General features: G+C 39.0%; 1 protein-coding gene across 9 annotated transcripts in view; it reads left to right on the top strand.

Annotated features, from left to right (window-relative positions):
* The window catches only part of REV1 (REV1 DNA directed polymerase), a 65,850-nt gene that overhangs the window by 40,513 nt on the left and 479 nt on the right, over positions 1 to 24,858 (top strand). For 6 of the 9 annotated variants that reach the window (XM_045445727.1, XM_045445729.1, XM_045445732.1 and 3 more), the window contains 13 exons: positions 2,127 to 2,255; positions 4,599 to 4,753; positions 7,156 to 7,275; positions 12,272 to 12,492; positions 12,757 to 12,929; positions 18,329 to 18,431; positions 19,576 to 19,729; positions 19,932 to 20,134; positions 21,378 to 21,611; positions 22,608 to 22,728; positions 23,741 to 23,961; positions 24,063 to 24,219; positions 24,493 to 24,595. In XM_045445727.1, coding sequence (XP_045301683.1) covers positions 2,127 to 2,255; positions 4,599 to 4,753; positions 7,156 to 7,275; positions 12,272 to 12,492; positions 12,757 to 12,929; positions 18,329 to 18,431; positions 19,576 to 19,729; positions 19,932 to 20,134; positions 21,378 to 21,611; positions 22,608 to 22,728; positions 23,741 to 23,961; positions 24,063 to 24,219; positions 24,493 to 24,595 — 2,094 coding nt within the window. Of the gene's footprint in view, positions 1 to 1,500; positions 1,615 to 2,126; positions 2,256 to 4,598; positions 4,754 to 7,155; positions 7,276 to 12,271; positions 12,493 to 12,756; positions 12,930 to 18,328; positions 18,432 to 19,575; positions 19,730 to 19,931; positions 20,135 to 21,377; positions 21,612 to 22,607; positions 22,729 to 23,740; positions 23,962 to 24,062; positions 24,220 to 24,492; positions 24,596 to 24,858 lie in introns of those variants that run through there. The other 3 variants (XM_045445735.1, XR_006703410.1, XM_045445728.1) reach the window with 3 other exon arrangements.

Below are 24,858 nucleotides of genomic sequence, written 5' to 3' on the forward strand. Positions count from 1 at the left end.
ATCTATGAATATCCGAGAATCACATATTTTTTAAGATCAATCATTTTTAAATCTCTGTTTTCATGCACTTTTGTAAGGATGCTTTACTGTTCTTACAGTGATGTGGATACCTATTAGCATATTGAATGGGCAGTGACATACATGTGCAGTGTAAACCTGCAAATAAACAATTTTTGTGGCACACACTGATAAAGTATTGGTAGTTTATTCTCTGTGGGATCTAGTTGACAGGAATAGATAAACCACTGTAGTGAAGGGTCACTATAATGTTTTGTATTTGCCTTTACTCATTTATTTTATATGAAACAAATCCACTTTCCCAACTACCAACTCAAGAGAATTTTGCTTCCTTTCCTTAGTTATGGGAACCCTCTTAGGTTCCCTTAGGTTTTCCTTTTTTGTTTGTAACTTCCCTAGTGTTTAGTGGCTCCTAAACATTTCTCTCCAAGATGTATATGTGCACAAGTACATAAATAGATATCTTTTGTTTTGCTAATAAGTAACATATCCCTGAAAATTTTTGAATAAGTGAAAAAATAGGAAAATACAATTATTGTAAATATAAGAATACAGTATATAGCAGTTATGTAACACATTCTTTCAATAATGAATAATTACCTTTAATTTGTAAGCTTAGCTTTTGCATGCTGAACCTACACATGTAGCATTATTGAAAATGTCTTAAGCTGTATGTGTTTGTATATAGACTTCAAAACTTTTACACACACACACACACACACACATACACACACGCACACACACGTCCTTGCTTTACTAAACAAGGTCCATTGACTATGATCTATTATTTGGTGGGTGAGTGTAGGGAGGGTAATCCTTGTGAACGTCATGGGGTCTGTTTTGTTTACCATGTTTTACCTACCACCTCGCAAAATACCTCAGACATAAATTTTTGTTGAATGAATGAGAAAATTTTCGTTGCCATACTGTTTGTCAGTCAGCACTTCTTTTACTGTCATTTTTCCTTCCTATTAGATACTTCTCGTCTACTAGGAGCTTTGAAGTCAGATAATTTATTACTGTTTTTGTGTCCATCAGAAATGCATATGATTTTGCATTTACTTCTGAGTAACTTGGAGGATTCTTTTCCTTCTTGGCTTTCGGTGGTGTGAGATGGGGAGGGTGCCAGAGATTTCTGAGTAACTGAAGCCTAGTATTTGCATATTGTTCCTCAAAACAGGGCACACTACCATGCTGAGTAAGCACTTAGTAAATATTTATTGAAAAAATGTATAGAATAACTGATGTATTTACACAGGAGTATGTAATCTGGTGAAACAGTGCTTATTATTTTGCTTGTGTTTTTATTTTAGTATTTTTTCTTGGTTTCATTACAGAGTGGTAAAATGGAATTTTACTAATTATATATAATTCCATAATTACAGTTTTGTGCTGAATGCTCCAAATATCAAAGGTAATGTGGGGCATTGAGACACGCAAAAGATTTAAAATTTACCATTTTCAATTAGGTCCCTCAAAGTTCTGGAACCCTGGCTCCTGCCCAGAGTGATGTCCTACCATATACAATGCTGTTGGCATCTCAACCACTGTGGAGCCACTTCAGGAGCATGGAATTGGTCAATTGGGAATTGGGTGGTAATAGGATGAGTACATTTTGTCTGTTTGTCACATAGCACTGTTTTGTGTAGTTCTTTCGTTTATATTCTTTGTCTTTGGGGGATGAACCCTGGCCAAACCGTGCCATGTGTTAGGGGAAGAAAACCTCTTTTTGACAGCACATTCCTGCTCTGTGGTGGTTGTGATATCACCAGCATATGGCATGCTGGCATCTCTGCAAAGGGGCCAGAGGTCTGAGTCTTAGGAGAAATCTTCAGATACAGACAAGAGCCAAACCTGGTCTTTTAATAACATATTTTGGCACATTTACACATGTCATTTACACTAATCAGTCAATTGTGCATTTTTCCTTTGGGGGGGAAACAAACTTGAAGTTTTCTTAATGCTTGTTGTTTATCCCTAATGAGAATTGAGTTAAACGAAAAGTATATATTACTGGCATGGGGACATACTGTCAACATTTGATATTTGATTTTGCATTTGAAAGTTATTCCTAGTATAACATTCATTGTGTTTTATTCTTTCTCTAGACAAGTTGGCATTAAGAATGGAATGTTTTTTGGGCAAGCTAAACAACTTTGTCCTAATCTTCAAGCTGTTCCATATGATTTTCATGCATATAAGGAAGTTGCACGAACAATGTATGAAACATTGGCAAGGTACAGCATATACCACAGTCACTTTCATGTCTGTTCTTTTACTTCTTATATTTAATAATGAAGAGAATCCAGCTTTCTTTAGGGTTGGCAGGGTCATATTTGCTAGACTCTTAACCTCTTTCAGTGTCCCATTCCTCAGCAATTCCAATAATCAGTAGCTCAACCTTAAGGGACATGTTTGCACTGCTCAAACTGTTCAGGTGCTTCCTGATATAGGTATAAACGGGTTCTCTGCCTGCATAACTTTAGTTCAGTGGCTCTCGTTTTCTTCCCTTGGAACCCAAACAGATGAAAGATTGGCATTTTTTAACCTAATTATAGTTTCGTTTATGATTAGATAAATGGGTTAACAAGTGGAGACTCTAAAACCATTTATCTTCTAAAATCATTAACCCAGACAGATGAAAGATTGGCATTTTTTAACCTGGTTTTTTTCTTTTATTATGTTTGAATTATAGTTTTGTTTATGATTAGATAAATGGGTTAACAAGTGGAGACTCTAAAACCATTTATCTTCTAAAATCATTAGGTATGCCAAAAGTTTTTAAGTTTTTAGTATAGTTTCAGGGTGGTTGATTAGTTGGCTTGAGAAAAGGAGGTTAATTTTTAGTTGTAGGTATATTTAATATTAATTCAAAACTCAAAATTTTAAATAAATATATTGCAGGCCATGTATGGTCTGAAGCAGCAGTCAGCATATTTTTTTCTATAAAGGGCTAGAAAAGGTCTGTCCCAGCTCCTCAACTGTGAAAGCAGCCACAGACAGAAGTATTAGTGAATGGGCATGGCTGTATTATCGATTTACCAAAACTATCTGGACAGTAGGCCAAGGTCTGTTGACCTTTGGAGTATATTAATGTTCTAAGAGATCCTTCTTGTACCTCTGTCTTCACCTCTTCCTCTCCTTTGTTACGCATTATTTTGAATATCTATTTATTATCTATTAAATGCAAACAGTTGTTGATGGTGCTGGTCCTACAGAGAGGAATGAGATTCAATCTCTGTTTGATCAAGAGAGAAAATAAAAGGAACAGATGATGGTATCTGGCATTAGTTTGTGGGTCTGAGTGCTGAATGATAAGCCATTTATAATCACAGCTGTCCTTAAGATCCCACATATGGGAATGTTGGTGTTACCAAGTTTTTAAATCCTGTTCCAGAGCTGGGGTCAATAGAAGCATCCAAATAAGGGCTGAGAATGGATGACTGAGCTGGGTAGTGGTACAACTGTGTTTTCAGTATCAAGGCATTCAAGCAACTGTCAGCCTGAATCTCACATCAGGAGGATTTGAGAGAGAGCCATGACACATACTAGTCCTGAGATAATTTTAGTTTGTGCAGACATTGTCAGTGATATGTGGCTTTGCTATGGGAAAAAATTCAGTGGTGTTCTCCTTTCACTCTTTGGAAATCCTGCCTCGGCTTCATATTCTCCATGTTTCAAGTTAGCTTTCACTCTGAAGCAAAATTCTTCAGATCAGGTGCACCCTTCTGCTCTTACCTTTATTTAAGTGTAAACAAAACACTCATTTCTTAAATGAATACAATATTCAATATTCATTAACCTGATTTGTAACTTGCAGTAAGATGTGGGTGAGATGAGGCATAGTATACCTTATCATGTAGATTATTAAAGACACATTTTTGACCTCGAGGCCTTTCCAGTTGCCTTACATTTTGTGGTCCACATATTCGATTAGCTTTGGAGCCACGTGACAACTCTGCTTTTCTTTTCCTCTTCTATAGCTAATTAAAACAAGGCCTTTGTGTAGATCATGACCAAAACCCAAAGTATTTCTACATTCAGGGAATGTCATCTGTGTTCTTTTAGACAGGTATTTGGGGTGATTGACCTTTATATCCTTTATATCCTATCCTATATCCCTATCCCAGGTCTGCTACAATGAAAAGTATTTAATTATGGTGTTTTTGTTTAGGAAATCATCAGTTACTTAATTTGATTTGTGTAACTTTTCTGTCAGTTTGGGATTCTGATAAACCATGTTTGAAAATATTTTAGATGTTCTGACAGTTCTAATTCACCTACTAATTTTTAGATGTTCAGAGTTTTACAGTATAGAGAAACTGGAATAATAATTTCTGTTGTATTTTTGGTAGTTATAGGAAATGAGAAAATACTAATTCGTTTTACAGTTAAAAGTTAGGTGACTAAATAGTGGTACTTGGGTCAGTTTAATTAAAATGCTAATACTGTTTAGCATTTTAAGTCTTATTAGGAAATGTGAAGAAAGATGCCATAGGAAGGCTGGACTTGGTGCAACATTAGTGTCTACGAGATGGCAGGCTGCGCCTGGTTCACTGCCTTTGCTCTTTTGTTGATAGCTACACACATAACATCGAAGCTGTGAGTTGTGATGAAGCACTGGTAGACATCACTGAGATCCTTGCAGAGACCAGACTTACTCCTGATGAATTTGCAAATGCTGTCCGCATGGAAATCAAAGACCAGACCAAATGTGCTGCCTCTGTTGGAATTGGTTAGTGTACAGCTTATCTCATATGATTCATTTTACTCAAAGTATTGTTTTGTGATCACTGAATATCGTTTAATATTTAAGAGTGATTTTTTTTTTTTTTTTAGATTTTGGTGTTTTTTTTTTTATCATACCACATAGGCCCCTGACTTCTAAAACTGTTCTTAGTATCACTCATATTTGTGTAATACATGAGATAAAAGTGTTAGAAACGTAAGTCAGTGATTGATAATGATATCTTTCAGATAAACAAGTTGGAATATTTTTTTCAAAAAATCGGGAGAATTGAATTCAATATTTGTAAACATACTCTTTAAAAAGCACTTTCTTTCTTACATGTGTGTTAAAAAACACATACTCTTTTTTAACAATTCCTGAGAGGAGGAGAGGGCATGCCACACCACACAGGGCCACATGGAGAAGCCCCCAGTTTTGGTCAGGAGGCAGAAGCAGGGTGAGAGGAAATCCTAGGCCAGAGCCTATATTGGGGTTTCTGTGGGAAAAGCTGGGCAGAGCAAAGCAAACAGCCTTGAATTGGCTACTGTGGATAATCCTGTGGTTTTAGGGCTATATGCGGAGATCTCTAGTCCCCTGGTACCTTGGCCCTGGGATGATTTAGGGGAGGAAAACACTGTTTTTGTGTGTGAGCTTGATGAGATGGTTGGGGGTGGCTGGCTTGCATATGAGAGATGTTGATAGGTGTTGATATGACAGCTGTTTGCTGTCCTTAGGAACCAGCCAGCCCTCTCCCCAGCCAGCAAGATTTTAAAGGTGTCAGAACATGGTATCATAAGATACAGAAAATAAAAAACATGATTAATACATTCATAGCATTCTTCCTGTTACTAGCTGGCCTACCTTTATCCTCCCATGTTTGGCCTGCAGATCCTTCTCAATATTCATTTAGGGCTTATTTTCTGTATTCCAGTATCTGGCATGGGTTTTGTTTGTTTTAACTTGTACTTCTTTCTAATTTACAGGTGTGACAATGTGAGTACAGTACATTCTTTTAAGTTTAAGCACATAATTGAAACAAAAATCCCACATGATACTTCCATTCCTCAGCCCCCTCTCCACAACTCACCACTTTTATCGTTTTAGCATGACTTTGCAGAACTTTTTCTCTTAATGAATATCTACATATCTACCCTAGGAAAACCCATAGTTGTTATATAAGTCTTCCGTAAGACTGAGGCATATCCTTTTTATAAGTCTTCCATAAATTCTGGAGATTTTATTATTTACATAGCAATTTACCTGACACCCTCCTCTCACAGACTCCTGATACCATCTCTGTCCCTGGTAGCCTTTTCCTCTGCTCTGCATTACTTCTCCATGTCCATACCACACCTGGGACCTCACTGTCACTATCTGTCTTTGTTTTCAAGATGCTCATACCCTCAATTTCTCCTGCACATGTTTTTTTTTTTTTTTTTAATTAAATATAGTTTGTTGTCAAATTGGTTTCCATACAACACCCAGTGCTCATCCCAACAGGTGCCCTCTTCAATGTCCATCACCCACTTTCCCTTCTCCCCTACCCCCATCAACCCTCAGTTTGTTCTCAGTATTTTAGAGTCTCTTATGGTTTGCCTCCCTCCCTCTCTGTAACTTTTTGTTTTTTTCCCTTCTCCTCCCCCATGGTTCTTTGTTAAGTTTCTCAGGATCCACATATGACTTAAAACATGTGGTATCTGTCTTTCTCTGCCTTACTTATTTCACTTAGCATAACACTCTCCAGTTCCATCCATGTTGCTACAAATGGCCATATTTTATTCTTTCTCATTGCCAAGTAGTATTCCATTGTATATATAAACCACATCTTCTTTATCCATTTGTCAGTTGATGGGCATTTAGGCTCTTTCCATAATTTGGCTATTGTTGAAAGTGCTGCTATAAACATTGGGGTACAAGTGCCCCTATCCTGCACATGTTCTGATTATATAGTGAGACTTCGGGTTCCTTGGGTTCCCTTCCCCCGCCTCTCCCTGCCCCCATAACTCCCCTTCCAATAGCACTCCTTTGGCTTTATTTCCCTGCCTAGCCTGGATGCATTGGTTGGTGGGATGATCTGATTTCTGATCATTGCCTTCAGTGCCTGTAAACTTCCAATCATAAGATTAGGACTATTTTTTCTGTTCCTTTACCAGGGGTAGGAGGTATTGAAATGACACTCAGTTGGGAACAAAGGGAAACCCCTATCCAATAACCATGTGGATTATAATCTGTCATACTTAACAAAATTCTGCCAGTTTTGTACTGTGTTTGAAATGATCAGAATTGAAAATTGTTTTTCATTGTTTTTGAAAGAAATTGGATAGGTAATTTGTCTGTAGATGTCTTTTTTTTAAGAAATTTAAAAATAATTATGACTATTTCTTGAACATTTTTTTTTAACTTTATAGGTTCTAATATTCTTCTTGCTAGAATGGCAACTAGAAAAGCAAAACCAGATGGGCAGTACCACCTAAAACCAGAAGAAGTAGATGATTTTATCAGAGGTCAGCTAGTTAGTAATCTACCAGGTAAATACAGATCTGTGCTTTTTAACTTTTCATTTATTGTAAACATTTATTAGTGCTTTTCATAGTTTTGGAACATAATTCTTTTCCAAAACATGATTATATATTTTTTTATCCATGATTGAGTGCCATGAAAACTAGAATTTGAAATTCTGCAATGAGTAATTCCTTACCAGGACCTGCATGTTACCTTTTACTTCTGTTTCTCACATCTTTTAGTTTAAGTATTTCTCAAGTGACAAGATCAGGGGATGCTAAGAAGTCATTTTAAATATGATGAAATTGACGTTTCGCCCCTTAAATGAATCATAATTGAAATTGTGTACTTCTAGGCCAAATACAAAGTTTGAGAATCGATACCCCTATTTATAAAATTATACTGCTGCACTTGTGACAGGTTTCTGAGTTTAGTAAGAAAAGTAGAAAATGTACGAATCATATTAGGAAGAGTAAAGCCTAAAGATGAAGTGTTATGTTTTGTTAACTCAGAGGTTGAAGTAAAATGTCCATCTCCACCTTTCTCTGCTAAGGGCCAGGATGTTTAGTTATTTTATATTTTTGTGTGGTTACTGTGTGGCTAACAATCCTAGCATGTAAAAATCTTTCCATAGACAAATCATCAAATATAATTATAACTGAAAAACAGTTGCCCTTTTGAGGCCTGGAATAGATCTAATTTTTTTTGTGTGTAGGACAATTCCGGTGGGGCTCAAAACCATGAACCGTAAGATCATGATCTGAGCTGAAATCAAGGGTCAGATGCTTAACCGACTGAGCCACCCAGGCGCCCCAGTAGATAGATACCTCTTTCTAAGAAATGTCTCTAGGGGAAGTGTCAGACTCTTGATCTCAGCTCAGTCTTGATCTCAGGGTCATAAGTTCAAGCCCTTTGTTAGGCTCCATGCTGGATTTGAAGCCTACTTAGGAAAAAAAAAAAATGGGAGTTTAAGCTTTTTTTATTAGCCATCTCTTAGTTTGCTAAGGCTACCATAACAAGATACCACAGACTGCATGGCTTAAGTAACAGAAACTTAGTTTCTCAGGATTCTGGGGGCTAGAAGTCCAAGATTGAGTTGTCAGCAGGGTGGTTTCTTCTGAGGCCTCTCTCCTTGGCTTGTAGACTGACCATCTTCTCCCTGTGTTGTCACATGGTCTTTTTTCTTTATGCGTCTGTGTCCTAACCTTTTGTTACAGGGACACCAGTCATGCTGGATTAGGACCCACTTGTATATGTCCTTATTACTGCAATTACCTCTTTCAAGTTCCTGTCTCTAATTATAGTCACATTCTGAGGTATTGAGTGTTAGAAGGAGACACAGTTCAGTCTATCACACCATCTTCTTTAAACTGAATCATTTTTGTTAGTTTTGTTTGTTTGGAGTTTTTTGTTTTCTTTTGTTTGTTTGTTTATTTTTACAAGAAATAGAGTTTTTAGTTCCTGAAACTGGCAGTCTTCCCTCTCACTTCCTTTTGTTTCCTGGCCAGAGGGACTTTATTTCTTGAAGGGCAAGTTTTTGAAGTTCCATGTCCTGGTTGAATTCTTACGCACAGCATTGAATTTCCTAGGGGATGTCTGAAATATAGTGAGGGGTGGCAAGATTGGCTCCCTCTGGCAAGCCATCTTCCCATGTGGCCTCCTGTCTTCAAAACCAGGTTGTATCCACCCAAAATTCTTCATGTGATTTCCATGTGTCTATCAACTTTTAGCAAATTCCCAAATTCTTAATCAGATAAATTTAGAACATTTCAGGTATGCAAAATGTCACTTTGCTGTTGTTATGCCTGTCTTGAAGATGGCGTTATAATTATCTTTTTTCCAAAGTGTGCTCCACAGAATACAGGCTGTTCCTTTAAAAAAAGATTTCACATGTGTGTGGGTACCATCCCTGGTGGAGACACACATAGTAAAAGTTGAGAATTGTTGCAGTAACCATATTTTTGTTAGGAAGCAGTCATTTCCCAAAGATATTTGAGGATGAATAGATAGTGCCTATTAACATCTTGTGGAAAATATGATATTTAATATGATAGCTCTCTGGCCAATAACCAGAAGAAACTCAGGATGAATGAACACACCTCCCCCATTGTCCTCTGCAAGCTCTTTTTGGCCCTCTGTGCCCATAAATGTATACATGGCACACAGTTGTCTAGCACAATATATACAATTACTGTAGCTACCTCAGAAAGAGAAAACACACTTCCAATAAGTTTATGTTTTAGGGGACTCTACAGAAAAATGATTATATGTTACACTAACATTACCTAATGAGACCTGTTTTAATTAAAGAAAGGATTGTCCCCAACAGCTATTTGAATACAATAGCCACTTCTTTGAGTTCTTTGGATCTTTGCAAGGCTTTTCACCTTATGTGTGCGCTCTTAACTGAAGGACCTGCTGCACCTGGGTTTGAGCACCCAGCCTGCGGTTGCCATCTCTTCATGCCATTCTAAGAGAAATACCATGAACATGTAGGTGTACATAAAGATGTGCGCTGTTCTGATACGGGAACCAGTAACTAAGTGAAGCTAGGAAGATTTAAGATTTAATTAATTATAGTCAAATAAAATTCGTTTCCTCATCTGCACTAGTCACATTTCAGTGCTTAATAGCCACGTGGCAAGTGCCTACTGGATTAGACAGCACAGATAACATTTTCATCATCACAAAAAGTTCTCCTAAACAGTGTTAATTTAGATGGTGAAAACTTTATTCTTCTATGGCACTGTCAGTGCCAAGTCTGGATGCCAGGGGAAGAGATATTACTGGCTGTTTTTAATCTAGAATAATAGTTATGCTTCAAGGACAGATAACAAGTCTTTGTCCCAGTGGCTGAACTGGGAGCTTCCACATCTCTTTTTTTTTTTTTTTTTTCCTCTTCTCACTTGGTTCTAGGCTAGCATGTTTTCTTTCACTTTCCTTTCTAGGTGGCTGCACTCAGTTTGAGCCTCAAGACCCTGTTACTTTGTCCTTAGAGGTGTCTCCTTTCCTTTCAAATACATGATGCAGTCAGTTAAACTAGCAGTCCTCTTAGGGTTTTGGTGCTGATTAATTTTTCCTCCCCACGCAGTATGGTAGAGGTTAGAGGTGGGCTGCCGCCCCCACATGCTTCTCTCTCCTGTTCAACTTCAGGGCCATTCCATTTCATTAGGTAAGCTTGCAGCAGACTGGGTCTTTTGTTTTTCCCTAGAGGGACAGTGTACTTAGATTAGGTTGACTGTAGTTAATTTGGTGATATTTAATATGATAGCTTTTCTTTTGTACCTACTGGCTAATAATCTGTTCTGCTGTATTGAAGATACTGTTCAGAAACAATAGGTTTTCCCACTGCCACACCCCAGCACACATAGAATTAATCCAGGATTATTACCTCTTGCTGATTTTGCAAGTCAGAACATACCAACAACTCTCCAGTTCTCCGAGGGAACACGAATAGTGTGTCATGTGTGACTTTGGCCAGTTTAGTGTCTTTCTTGAGTTTCTCCTCCCCATCATGAAAAATACTCAGATAGGTTTCACTTAGAATTTCACCTTTTTGTGAATGATACTCCTCTGGTAGATTTTGTTGTTGTTAAAGCTGACTCTGGTATTCTTTCTTGTTCTCTGTTCTTACTTTAAAATGGCACTGATGGGAGGCAGCACCCTTAACACCTTTCATCTAACTTCAGGAGGGAATAACTTTTCCCACCTCCATGGCCATAGATCTCTTGTAAAGTTGGCAGCCTCCTAACCCTGGTAACTGCTTCAAAGAAGTTCTCCTGGCAGAGCCTGGACTAGACCAGTTGTCCTTCTGCCGAAGACCATTGAGAGAATAGACACTGGAAGAATGATAAGTAATGAGCAGAACATAGCAGACTTCACTCTGAGCTCTCCGCCAAGCTCCTACAGAAGACCAGAAACAGTCTTTTTCTCATTGGTGGAAATTACTGATTTGATGGTGCAGAGCCATCGTGACAAGAATTTTAGTTTCCTAGGTTACTCTTAAATATCTCTCTTAGATATGTGTACCTTTGTTAAGATCTTGGGCAAATTGAGAGTGACAACTCATCAGTATCCTCCAGGTGAGGCTCAGACCTTGCATCCGGAAGAGAAGGAGACAGGGACTGTGCTGCATGCAGGAGAGCTGAGACCTTTTCAGGGAGATCGTCTTTGTTGACAGAAGAAATCTATCTTGTCCCCGCTGCCACTTTGTTTGCTTAGGAACCTTCATCCCCAGGTCACTTTGTCCAGTATGACAGCAATAATGTTTGTAGTTTTGGACCTACATTGAAGGTTCTTGTTTTAGTTTCCATTCATAGCAAGTGAGACTGAAAGTGTCGAGAGGTTTGGCTGTCACAGAAATCATGGTAGAATTCCTAACACTTGGAGTCCCACTAGGTCATACTGTAGGTCATACTGTAGACCTGTTTAAATAGGTCTGTAACTTCATTAGTTGATTCTGTGAATAGGAAATCTTAATATTACTCAGTAATAAAGATAGCATTCCTTTGAGAACTTACCTAGTTACACATATTTGAGAAGGTTCACCTATATGTAGAACTCAGATTGAGAAGTAGTTTCTAGAAATACCTTTACTAGCAGTTGCGCTAAAAAATTCTTGAATCTTTGGGGCGCCTGGGTGGCGCAGTCGGTTAAGCGTCCGACTTCAGCCAGGTCACGATCTTGTGGTCCATGAGTTCGAGCCCCGCGTCAGGCTCTGGGCTGATGGCTCAGAGCCTGGAGCCTGTTTCCGATTCTGTGTCTCCCTCTCTCTCTGCCCCTCCCCCGTTCATGCTCTGTCTCTCTCTGTCCCAAAAATAAATAAACGTTGAAAAAAAAAAAAGTTTAAAAAAAATAAAAAAAAAATTCTTGAATCTTTGAGATGCTTCAATTATATCACTTAAAAATTTTAAGAGAAATTATTTTAAACTAGTTTTTTGGGTGAATAATCTTTAACATTGCTGAATTGTTTTTAATGGTTTATGTGCAGAATTATAGAACTATACATATCTCCTTTTCTAGGAGTTGGACGTTCAATGGAATCCAAGTTGACATCTTTGGGAATTAAAACTTGTGGAGACTTGCAGTATATGACAATGGCAAAACTCCAAAAAGAATTTGGTCCCAAAACAGGTCAGATGCTTTATAGGTTCTGCCGTGGTTTGGATGATAGACCAGTTCGAACTGAAAAGGAAAGAAAATCTATTTCAGCTGAGATCAACTATGGAATAAGGTTTACCCAGGTACTGATCTCTTAACGAGTTTTATCCATTTACTCTTATCTCTTCACATAGTCCCCCTCTCCAACTAGTCCATAGACTCTTGATGCTTGAAGTGAAGACTTTACACTCTTGCTGCTTCCATGGCTTGCAGAATATTTGTTTTTAACAGACACTTAGCAGGATATAAAGAGTATATATGTTTGGTTTTGAAAGTGAAAATACTTGAGAATTATTTGGTATGTAGGAAAATAACATGGGAGATCTGCTGTGTTTGTCTCTCCGTAGCCAAAAGAAGCAGAAGCTTTTCTTCTGAATCTCTCAGAAGAAATTCAGCGACGACTTGAAGCTGCTGGCATGAAGGGTAAACGCCTGATGCTCAAAATCATGATACGAAAGCCTGGGGCCCCTGTAGAAACTGCAAAATTTGGAGGCCATGGAATTTGTGATAATATCACCAGGTAAGCTTATTTAAAAGAGTTTGGATAATTGATATTTTGGTGCAGGTTATTACAATTAATAGCAAATGAAGAAAACCAAGGAAGAGTATGAATAAAGATCTCTGAATTCAGAGGATATCTGGTACTCTGCAGCGCTGGGCCTCATCCCAAGGCCATTGCAGCTGTGTCACTGCCCTCAGGTTTGGCTACTCACATGCACCTGTGTGCCTGACCTTCAGCAGGGTCTTCAGGCTGTTGACTTCAGTGCACGGACAGAAGGAAAGGGAAAGGCTAAGACCTGCCACTGTGGCAACAGTTGTGACAGGGTCTTGGAGGGGTGAGGGTCAGTACAGTGATTCAGAAAGTGATTTTAATGAGACATTTTCTTTGTTTAGGGAGGTGTAGTTTCTGTGTCTGAAATGATTATTTTAGTCTCTCCAAACTGGTAGAAAGCATTTAAAACCCCCTTTTATTAAATATGAGGGCCACTAATATAAAACTTCCTGTGAAGTTTGTGACAAATATGAAAATACCTAATTTTGTGTGCCATTTTGTTAACACATGGTACACTATATTTTATCTGTCAGATCAAAGCCTTGAGACTTCTGACCCTGAAAGCCACACATAAGGAATTGTTAAAAAAAAAAAAAAAAAAAGGTTAGTTCATGCCTGCCATAGAAATTATGTTTGCGTGTATAGTGATGTTGCCACAAGTCACAAGAGGACTGCCCTCCATTACAGGCAGATTCTAGCTTTATCATTCATGCATTTGTTCACCATGAAAACAGGGGTTATAAATTGTACTTTAAACAACACGTTTATAAAATACCTTTTTAGGTAGTTGGTAATCTTTATTATATTTACCTATTTTTTTAAGTGTTTATTATTTTGAGAGAGAGAGCACAAGCGGGTCAGGGGCAGAGAGAGAGAGAGAGAGAGAGAGAGAAAGGGGGAATCCCAAGCAGGCCCTGCACTGTCAGCACAGAGCTTGACGTAGGACGGGAACTCAAACCGTGAGATCATGACCTGAGCCAAAACCAAGAGTTGGGTGCTTAACTAACTGAGCCACCAAGGCGCTCCTGTATTTAACCTATTTTAATAAACATTTTGATGTATCCGTATTTTAAATGCTGTATTAGTTAAATACAGTGTTAGTGGTCATTTCTATAACAAGTTGGTTATGAGGCCCTAACTGTGGAATAGAGTGATCTTTTTACACATGGTTTCTATGAGAAAATCAGATCTAGTTTATTAATACCTTTCTTGGGAATGCAACCTAGAACTTGCTTTGTACAAGGTACATGAAAAGGATCATCCAAAAACTAATTTTTCTTTAGAAAGAGAACTGGCAGTAGAGTGTCCTTTTGTCATGTATGCATTTTTAAATGTCTTAGCATTGTATATTTTGGTGCATCAGCAGTACCTGGGGGCTCACTCTGTCTAATTTTAGTAAGAAAATCAGCCTTCATTTAATCCTTTTTGGAGAATCCAGGTACTCCAAAAATATAATTATAACAGTAAGAAAAACTAGGATTAATTATACTGAACCCCCTGCCCCCCCAGTTGAAGGATAATATTCAGCCTTTTTTGTAAGCACATACCTCCTTGCTGTTGTTAGTATTTGTTCCATTTTTGTTCTGAACTTAAAAAGTTTTATTATGAAAATTTTAAACATATTTAAAAGTAGAAATAGTAGAACTATTATGAACCCATTACCTGATCTCAACAGTTGCTGTCAGCTCCTCTGATACCATCCTTCCTTCCCTTCTCCCAGTGATTTTGAAGTGAATTTCCTATACAGTCTTGTTTCTTCCATAGGTATCTCAGTGTTTATCTCTCACAAGATGAGGACTCTTTGTTTGGTGACCACAGGACAGTTCAAAACCTACTGTGTAGAGGCACCTAGGTGGGTGGCTCAGTCAGTTAAGCGTCCGACTTTGGCTCAGGTCACAATCTCACGGTTTGTCGTTTTGAGCCCCACATCAGGCTCTTTGCTAAGAGCTCAGAGCCTGGAGGCTGATTCAGATTCTGTGTCTCCCTGTCTCTCTGCCCTTCCCCTGCTCATCCTCTCTCTCTCTCTCCCTCCCTCCCTCCCTTCCACTCTCAAAAATAAACATTAAAAAAAAATTGGGGGGGGGGGGCCCTGAGTGGCTCAGTCAGTTAAGCATCTGACTTCACCTCAGGTCATGATCTCACAGTTTGTGAGTTCAAGCTCAGAGCCTGAAGCCAGCTTCTGATTCTGTCTCCCTCTCTCTCTCTGCCCCTCCACTGCTCATGCTGTCTCTCTCTCTCAAAAATAAACATTTAAAAAAAAAATTAAAAAAAAAAATTTTTAATGTTAAAAAAAAAAAAACACCTGTGTATAAAATGTACATTTTGCTGTGCCCTTAAAATACTAACTTTGGATAAGATGATAATGAAAAAGAACACATGATGAATCAGAACAAGTGTAATTTTATAAATGTTACCAAAATGCAGATCGGTTATAAACCATTAACTTAAACTTAACATTTTGGTAGCGTTCTAACTGCCTGAGGAAGGCTTTAGGTGTGGGATTATGAAATATTATAACACTGACCTTGTATTTCCTCTAATTCAGGGGTTGATACACTCTTTCCTGTGGGCCATATCCATCCTTGGGCCTGTTTTTATGTGGTCTTTGTGAGCCAAGAATGATTCTTCTATGAAAGTTTGTAAAGAGTGAAGACCATGTGAGAGGAACCACAAAGCACAGGCGATTCATTCTCTGGTTCTTTACAGAAACAGGCTGTGGGCGCCTGCCGTAGTCCCCACTGAAGTAATGTTGGGCTGAGTTAAGCAGTGGTAGTCCACAGTCCATGATTCTGTTACCTCTTGTAATGGGCCCTGATCAAAAGATACACGGCAGTCATGTGCCTTGCAGACTCTGATAGGTTATAATACTGTAAGAGAAAGGATTCCATTTTAAATTGCATGTCAAAGAGCCCTATGTAGGTTGAGATCTGTGGCTTGATTATCACACGGAAAAATTTTCTCTTAACAGTTTCCTTTGGGCAAAGACTTTTTTCCCCCTTGGAGTTCTTTTGTGTATATGTATTTTTAATTTGAATTTTATACACACACACAGTCCCTTGCACTACTGCTCTTTCATTGCCTATTGCTGTTTCCCCTGTATGCACATTTCCTTTGCCCCCAGGCAGTGTTAACATTATTATGATCATGTGCACACTGTATGTAGATGAGCATATAGTCCACTGTGACCTCATTCCCTTTTTTGTTGAACTTGTTTTTCCTGGAGTTCTGAGCATCTTGTTTTATTTGTTGGCTTTTTTGTGTGTGTGAATTTGCCATTGAGTTTATCTCCAAAGTCCCTCCTAGTGTGTTTCAGTACACCAGAATCAACTGGTTTGATCTTTTTACTTGGGGCCCTCCAGCAAGCTAAATGCAATCAGGATTAGTTTAAGACCTACTATAAAGTGGGAGTCTTGGGGTATCCCTTCTCTGTGATCTGTTGATCCCTGGTCTCCTCATCCTAGTGTCTATTGAGAAAGAGTTCATGGGCATAAATTGTTTTTGAACCTGTCTGTGCTAATGCTCAGTAGTTTTGTTGACTTAAAAGTTATAACTTCTAGTTAGAAATTATTTCTCCTGATTTAAAGATTCCATTGTCCCCTTTTTTTCATGATTACTTTGGAGAAGTCCAGTATTCTGATTGCCTGTTCTTTACAGATCTGTTCTTTCTGGAACTTTCAGGATTTTCTCTTTAACTCAGGTTCTGGAATTTTGTTTGGTCTTTATCTTTGTGCCAGGTACTTTGTCCATATTAATTTATTATTTCTACCAACATTTTAAACTTCTGAGTATTTTTTAAAAATTCTTTGGACATTTAAATATAGCATCTGTTATTTCACAGATGCAATATTATCTCTTATCTCTTAAATATTCTTCTATTCCCTTTGTCACTTGTTTCTCCAGTTCCTTCTTTCTCTTTTGACTGTTTTTATATTGGAGGTTTTCTTCAACTATCTGTCTTATTTCATGCCCCACATGAAATCTTCCCATCTCCTGCCTACAGTGGGTGAGCACGTGTGAAGATGGCAGCCAGCATTCTGGTTCCTCCATAGGAAGAGCAGTGTAGGTGGGAAGGAAGAATGCATGCTGCTTTTGAGCAAGGTGCCTCCCTCTCTCCGTGGCCATGCATGATGTCCCCTGGCTCTCAGCATCGACATTGGCGTGTACAAAATCCCAGAGGAGGGGCGATCTATGTGTCTGCTGCACGTGCACATTCTTGGTCCCTTCTCGCCCCCTTCACTGGTACCTGGCACCTCTAATCACTGAGTGTTTCTGAGGTTCTGTAGCATAAATTGGCTTATCTAAAGTTGGTGCCTTGCTTTAGGCATTTAGCAGGCATATTTGGTAATTTAATACTTACTGATACGCTTTCAGTGTTCTGAGTTACAGTTAACATTGGTCCTCTGTTCTTGTCTCCTCTCCTGTTTAGATTTTTTAGGAGTTTATGCCATTTAAAACTCATTTTAAAATAGTTAAGTGGTGTTCAGGAGAAATATAAACGTGTTTAAACCACCAGTCCACTAAAAACCTTGCTTTTAAGTTCTTCTGTATTTATTTGTGTTAAATAAATGTAATTAAGGTAACAAATCAATGTAAATATTTTCCTTGAAAAACTGGTACCTTTCATGGGTGTACATGATGTCCTCATGGTACTGAGAAAATAAATACAATAAAAGTAGTTCTTAGCACCTAATAATGCAGTCTCCTTTCTTCTAGAATTCTTAAAGATCTATTCTGGTCCTGCTGGGTTTTAGGGTGCCACCATGTTTCCTTTGTCATTGTTGTTCATGCATTTCTTTATTGATTTCTAGAGCCTCTAAGAAATTGTTAATGCACATTCACATGTTGAAATTATGTAGTGGCTTTACTTCAGACATGATAAAAGTAGAATCAAGAACTAAAACACAGGGGATTCATCTTTTATACCTCAACATAGAGAATCTTGGAACCTAAGACTTCTCTTGGAATCTAAAACTTCATGTTTATATTCATGCTTTGGTTGCAACATAATGTTTGTATTTGTATATGCATTAACTAAAATACATCTTTTTAAAAAATGTTTTCCAGTTTATTTTTAGTTGGCCAGGTCTTCATTAGCCTGTAACTCAAAGTCCCAGTGTTCTATATGGTTTTTCTTTTACACCCTGGCTGTCAGTGTAATTAATTTGTTATACTGGCTTCCTTGAAGTGGGGGGACTCTTGTGTTCATTTTTAAGGATTATCTTTTCTACTTAATTACTTAAACTGTTTTTGTAACTTTCTTTACAGCTTTCCTATATCTCTTTAAACTGTTCCATACTCGTGAGGTACTAGTGAATATGTATGGAATGTAGCTTTTGCTCCGTTAAAGTTAATTCTGTCATTTACAGGACTGTAACTCTTGACCAGGCAACAGATAGTGCAAAGATAATTGGAAAAGCTACACTAAACATGTTTCATACAATGAAACTAAATATATCGGATATGAGAGGGGTGAGTATATAACATTTTAAAATTCTGACTTTCTGTAATGTTTTTCTCACTTAAGGTTTGATCTGAGAATGGTCATGGCAGTGGGTAGTGGGTTTATGAGATTTTCAGCTTCTTTGATATGATACCAGAATAGAAACTGAAAAACTCTGGACTTTCTCCTCTGACCTGATTTTGTTATTTTTCAGAGAAGAGTCAAATTTGTTCTGACAGCTCTTCGTTTTGTTTTCTGCCTACAATAATTTTGTATCTTGAATTTTTATAAGTGTCTTTCAATTAACCAAGGGCTTATTTTACATACATTATCCTGCTTCTGGTTCTCATTGGTAGATGGGACTGTGAAGAGTGTGGAACTGCAAATAATACTTATATCGTTAAGGTCCCTTTTAATCCAAAATTTATTCTGTGTCTGTTGATGCTCTAGAAGGGAGAATTTACCACCACAAACATGCCTTTGGGATGGATAGGTGAGAGGATATTAAAAAATGTAAAAACCTTAATTTTCTTAAGGATAAACCTTTGTAGGTTCTGTTGTGTGTGTGCTCATATGTGAGTGAAAGGCAGTTATTGGTGTGGTATCTGTGGAAGGATTAAAGAATTACTAAACCAGACATGATCAAAACTCCCTGAAATACTATTACAGTAAGGCTTTATGGTAGTGTGGGGCGGGGTGAGGGGTACAGTCTTTGAGAGCCCATGGTGTACCCAGAGCACTGCTCATCCCACCCCCCAAACCCACTTGTTTGAAAAGTTCTTCATTTAAAACAGAAAAATGGTAAGGGAAGTAAGGTTGCAAGTAGACTGTTCCTATAGGATCTTTTGTTTTTAATCTTAAAAATTTAGTTGATTAGAACTTCAGTGGGATATAGTATTACACTTTTTTGGATTTTTCTGATTCTGAAGAGATTACAGTATATTTAGATAGAAATGGATAACTCCAAGATTGAGGTGAATAACTGCTCACTAGCTAGTATAGATACAGTTTTTGTAATAAATCATGTAGAAGGCTCTTTGAATACTTTAATTTTTTATTATAGAAATAGATCTAGAAGATCTTTCTAAAAAGGAATAGCTGAGAATTTTGCTTAGTTGAATTCATATTCTTGCTTTAGTTTTCCTGGAAACACATTTTCAACTCTGGTTCTAGGTTGGGATTCACGTGAATCAGTTGGTTCCGACCAACCCAGACCCTTCTTCATGCCCCACTCGTCCATCAGTTCTTCCTGGCGGGTCACACTCTGTCCTGGATCTCTTCCAGGTTCAGAAAGCGAAGAAATCCACAGAAGAGGAGCACAAAGAAGGTCAGTGGGCATCAGTGTGGTTCTTGTTAATACAACAGTTGTCTGGCATGGCTCTGTGACTTTTTAAGAAACAAACGGACATTCTGGATTATGATGAATCGATAGTATAGGTTTGTTTTACTTAAAATGGCTTAAAGTAATCCATGCCATTCTGTCCCCGATGATACGAAGAAGCTACTTTATGTATTTTCTATACTTTCAGTATTTCTGGCTGCTATGGATCTGGAAATATCATCTGCCTCTAGAAATTGCACTTTCTTGCCATCTTTTTCAACACATCTGACATCAAGTGTCAATCCTGTTACTAGCAAAGCTGAGTCTTCAGGGAAATGGAATGGTCTACATTCTCCCATCAGTTTAAAATCAAGACTTAACCTGAGTATTGAGGTTCCATCACCTTCCCAGGTATATTTTTATAGTTCTGAGTGTGATTTAAGTGCAACAGCAGTTTTAAAGTAGGGATGACATTTTTAGGTAACAGCATAGCTGAGAAGGGGAGAGGGTACTTGTCAGGGTAGATCACAGGCAGCTCATGGTGTTACAGAACTCCATATGGGAAATAATCAGGTTAGGGGAAAGGTGGTGCTTTTGCAAAGATCAGCGACTCTTGCAAGTTGTAGAACATGGATGAAAGCTAGTTCTGCACCTGCCCGTCAGTAGCCACTTTACCTCTTTGTAGCAGCAATAATCACAGGGACTCCACTCTTTTCAGCAGTATCGCTTTGTGATCATCAGTAGGGGCCCATGTCCAAGGTTTTTCTTGCAGCATTTGCAGACCATCCTTTCTATAGAGTGAATGATTTTCCTAACATAAGCGAGTAATTCCATTGGTATGGGCTGTAAACGTGGAATACTTTTGGAATTTTTGCTCCTTGTAAGGTTAAGATAGCACTTCAATATATATTGGGAAAGTCCATTTCTATGCTTCACTGAATAGTAGGAGGCTGAAGGAAACAGACATGCCAGCTGTGAGGCTGGGAAAGGGACAGCTCTAATCAGCTGGCATTGGGTCCCAGTTGCTGTTGAGTTATCCAAAAATAGTTGATCCTGGCAAAGTAGAAGATTGGCCTACCCAATTTATAGGATTCCATCTCTAAATGGAAGTGCACCGATGGGCAGAGGATTCTGGTATGTAGGCCAAAGAAAAGTTAGTTTCTACAATCCCTTTTTTCTAACTTGCTGTTGTCAGAACTAGAAGTTTTTGTATTTGGGGGCAGATAGTCTCCTGTCTGAAAGGTAAACTTCTGACCCAGGACTCCATTGTCCCATTCATTCCAAAAATGTGATGTACCCCATAGGCATTGTCCCTGCCCTTGGGAGGGGTCTGAGATCCAAGTTTGACAAAGGCTCTGTCTGCCCCTGTTGTAGTACAGATACAATGAGTATATTTGGACTTGCCTGATCCAGTGGTACTGCCCGTAGTTGTATGCTGGTCTCTCCAGACTCCACATTACTACTGAGGCCCCGATGGCAAAAAGCCAAAGACATTCCAAAAATGTGCTGCTTTGAGGGGTTACCTTTCCTATCCTGCTTCTCTGCGCCTCATGTTGTCTGAGATGTTCAAATTGAAATTAAAGTGCTACATTAACACTCCTACCACTTCCTCTCTGAACACGCTTTAACTTCAGACTCATGTGGTATTTTATAGCTTGATCAGTCTGTTTTAGAAGCACTTCCACCTGATCTCCGGGAACAAGTAGAGCAAGTTTGTGCTGTTCAGCAAGGAGAGCTGCATGGCGACAAAAAGAAAGAGCCAGTAAATGGCTGTAATACAGGAATTTTGCCACAACCAGTTGGGACAGTTTTGTTACAAATACCAGAACCTCAAGAATCTAACAGTGATGCAGGAATCAATGTCATAGCCCTGCCAGCATTTTCACAGGTGAGTTAAATTAGGGACCTTTCACCCTACATATGCTCCGGGCAGATCTCATTTCTTTTCCTTTGGACCATAAACTCATGGTAGCTCTTGGGCCCCATAAACTCTTGGGCCCCATATCCATTGGGGCTCAAGGCACTGGCTCATTTCTACATCATCTAAAGGACATGGACTCCCAGAGAAGGAGGACATGGTATGTAGGTGCTTAAAATTTCCACCCAGAAGTAAGAAACACATTCAGTTCTTATTTTCTTGGCCAGGGAAGACCACTGGGCCACATTTTAAATAACTAGGTGGAGGCGGGGCACCTGGGTGGTTCTGTCAGTTGAGGGTCCAACTTCAGCTCAGGTCATGATCTCACAGTTCATGAGTTTGAGCCCTGTGTTGGGCTCTCTGCCGTCAGCTCCAGACCCCGCTTCAGATCCTCTGTTATCTTCTCTCTCTGCCCCTCCTCCACTCACACTCTATCAAAAATAAACATTAAAAAATAAATAGCTAGGTGGAGATGTATAATCATAGACTAGAGACAATAACACAATCTAAGTTTGGTGTTTTTTAAAAAAAAAAAGTACACGTAAACCTATTTTCTTGGGTTTGCTTCTCTTTTTTTTGGTGGGGGCGGGGGGAAGCATCTTTTTTAAAGTTCTTTTGAGAGAGTGAGTTCGTGCAACCGAGGGAGGAGCATAGAGAAGGGGGCAAATCCCAACCAGACTCCATGCTGTCAGCGCTGAGCCTGATCTCACAACCTGTGAGCCGAAATCAAGAGTCAGAGGCTCAACTGACGGAGTCACTCTGGCACCCCACTTCTCATTTCCTAGTGGTGTTTCTTGCCCTGGTGGTTCTGCAGTGGTGTTTTTTTTTTTTAAGTCAGTTATTACTCAGAATATTGAGGCCCTAGTAAGAATTCGTACAGATCAGAAAAGCATGATTTGAAAACAGTCTGTTTTGTGAAAAAAGAGTCAACTCAAGTTTGACTCTGAACCTTCTCGTTTCCACTAGGTGGACCCTGAGGTGTTTGCTGCCCTTCCTGCTGAGCTTCAGAAGGAGCTGAAGGCAGCATATGATCAAAGACAAAGGCAGGGAGAGAATGCCGTTCACCAGCAGTCAGCTGCTGCATCTGGTAAGCATAAGCGTGGGAAGGGACATGTAACACAAGTGAAGATGAGGGAAATGAGGTCATTGGTAGGGTATGATTATTGTAGCAGATTAATGGCCAACATCTAAGCTGCTAATCATGTTAAGAGCTCTTTGTATTGGAGCAGAAGAAGTATATGATGCAGGTAAGTGTTGTCCTAGACCTAGCTGGAGTTGTGTAACTTCTGACTTCCATGCCTTTACTTTAAAAGTAGTCTGGGGGTACCTGGATGGCTCAGGTTATAATGTCAGGGTTGTGGGATTGAGCCCTGTGTGTAAGGCTTTGTGCTGAGCATGAAACCTGCTTAAGAGTCTCTCTCCCTGTACTGCTCACACTCTCAAATAAATAAAATGAATGAATGAATGAATGAATGAATGAATGAATTTAAATGTTTGAGTTACCACCAGAAGTCTTTTGACTACATGTCAAGACTGACAGATCAGAGTATAGGTTTAAAACTGAATGAAAGGGGCGCCTGGGTGGCTCAGTCAGTTAAGCATCCGACTTCGGCTCAGGTCATGATCTTGCAGTTTATGAGTTCGAGCCCTGCATCGGGCTCTGTGCTGACAGCTCAGAGCCTGGAGCCTGCTTCACATTCTGTGTCCTCCCCTCTCTGCCCCTCCAATGCTCATGCTTGGTCTGTCTCTCAATAATAAATGTTAAAAAAATAAGAAAATCTGAAAGAAAGGTTCTGAACATGTATTCCAACAATGCCTGAACTGTTGAATTTTCATTTAATCTTTACAGCTCCCCCCCCTCTTTATAGATAAGCAATACCCAAAAGATAAGATTTTTAGTGCCCCAAAGAAAGTGGGCACAGATAGTGGGTGTCCTACAGCCTGCGCTTTCATCCAGTTACTGCCTCCAATACGGTCTTGGTAAGAGGCCTGTGTTGGTGTGTGTGTGCGTGCACATGCAGCGTCTGTATTTAAAAGAAAGATTGCATGGTACTATCCAGACATATGTTGTTGAAGATACCACGTTCATACTTTTTTAGTGCCAAAGAATCCGTTACATCAACTAAAACCAGCAGCAATGAAAGAAAAGAAACGGAACAAGAAAAAAAATCCTGTCAGTTCCCCAAAAAAGATTCAGAGCCCTTTGAAAAACAAGTTGCTTAATAGCCCTGTGAAAACTCTTCCAGGGGCTTGTGGGAGTCCCCAGAAGTTAATCGATGGGTTTCTGAAACATGAAGGTCTCGCTTCTGAGAAACCTCTGGTAATCTTTTTAATACTTTTTAAGCTTTGACCTTTTATCAGATCTTAATGTACTTGATGTTATGTAAATATAGCACTTTTTGTCATTTGTTTTCTTAACAGGGAGAACTCTCTGCTTCCACTTCAGGTGTGCCAGGCCCTTCTGGTTTGCAGCCTGAGCCGTCTGGCCACGTGAGACCCCCAGCACCCAACCTAGCGGGAGCTGTTGAATTCAGTGACGTGAAGACCTTGCTCAAAGAGTGGATAACTACCATTTCAGGTGGGCTTGGCTGGTGTGACAGCCACAGACTGAGAGGTAATGGTTCTAAAATTTTGGAACTTGAACCAGACTCGGCTATATAAATGCAACTCTTTTCTGAATCTGGTAAGCCAAAACCAGCCACCCTGTAACCTTTGAAACTCTGGGACTGACTTTGAAAAGCTCTATACTATAGACCACTGGTTGGATGGCTAGAAGTTGGGGGTAGTTTGTAGAGATGCAGTTCTCCTTCATGCAAGCAGGCTGGTCCTTACTGAGGATTTTCCTTTCTAGATCCAATGGAGGAAGACATTCTGCAAGTTGTGAAATACTGTACTGACCTAATAGAGGAAAAAGATTTGGAAAAACTGGATCTAGTAATAAAGTACATGAAAAGGTAATTATTCAATACTTTTATCTAAAGGACAAAATGGGGCATCTCACACAGCTACTTTTAAGGTGAGGCACAGAGCAAGTTTGACATTTGGGGGCAATCAGTTAACTAAAGAGTTAGTGAAAAGGGGGTAACCTTTGTTTTGAATCCCAAGCAACTGCCAGAAGATCAAAGATTGTTCCCGTTGAGGTTTATATAGTTTCAAACCATACTAAGTACTTTGAAGTGTTCTGAGGTTTGGGCCAAAATTGATTCTTACCTAAAAA

This window comes from Leopardus geoffroyi, chromosome A3 (assembly GCF_018350155.1).
Source record: "Leopardus geoffroyi isolate Oge1 chromosome A3, O.geoffroyi_Oge1_pat1.0, whole genome shotgun sequence".
Classification (NCBI taxonomy): domain Eukaryota; kingdom Metazoa; phylum Chordata; class Mammalia; order Carnivora; family Felidae; genus Leopardus; species Leopardus geoffroyi.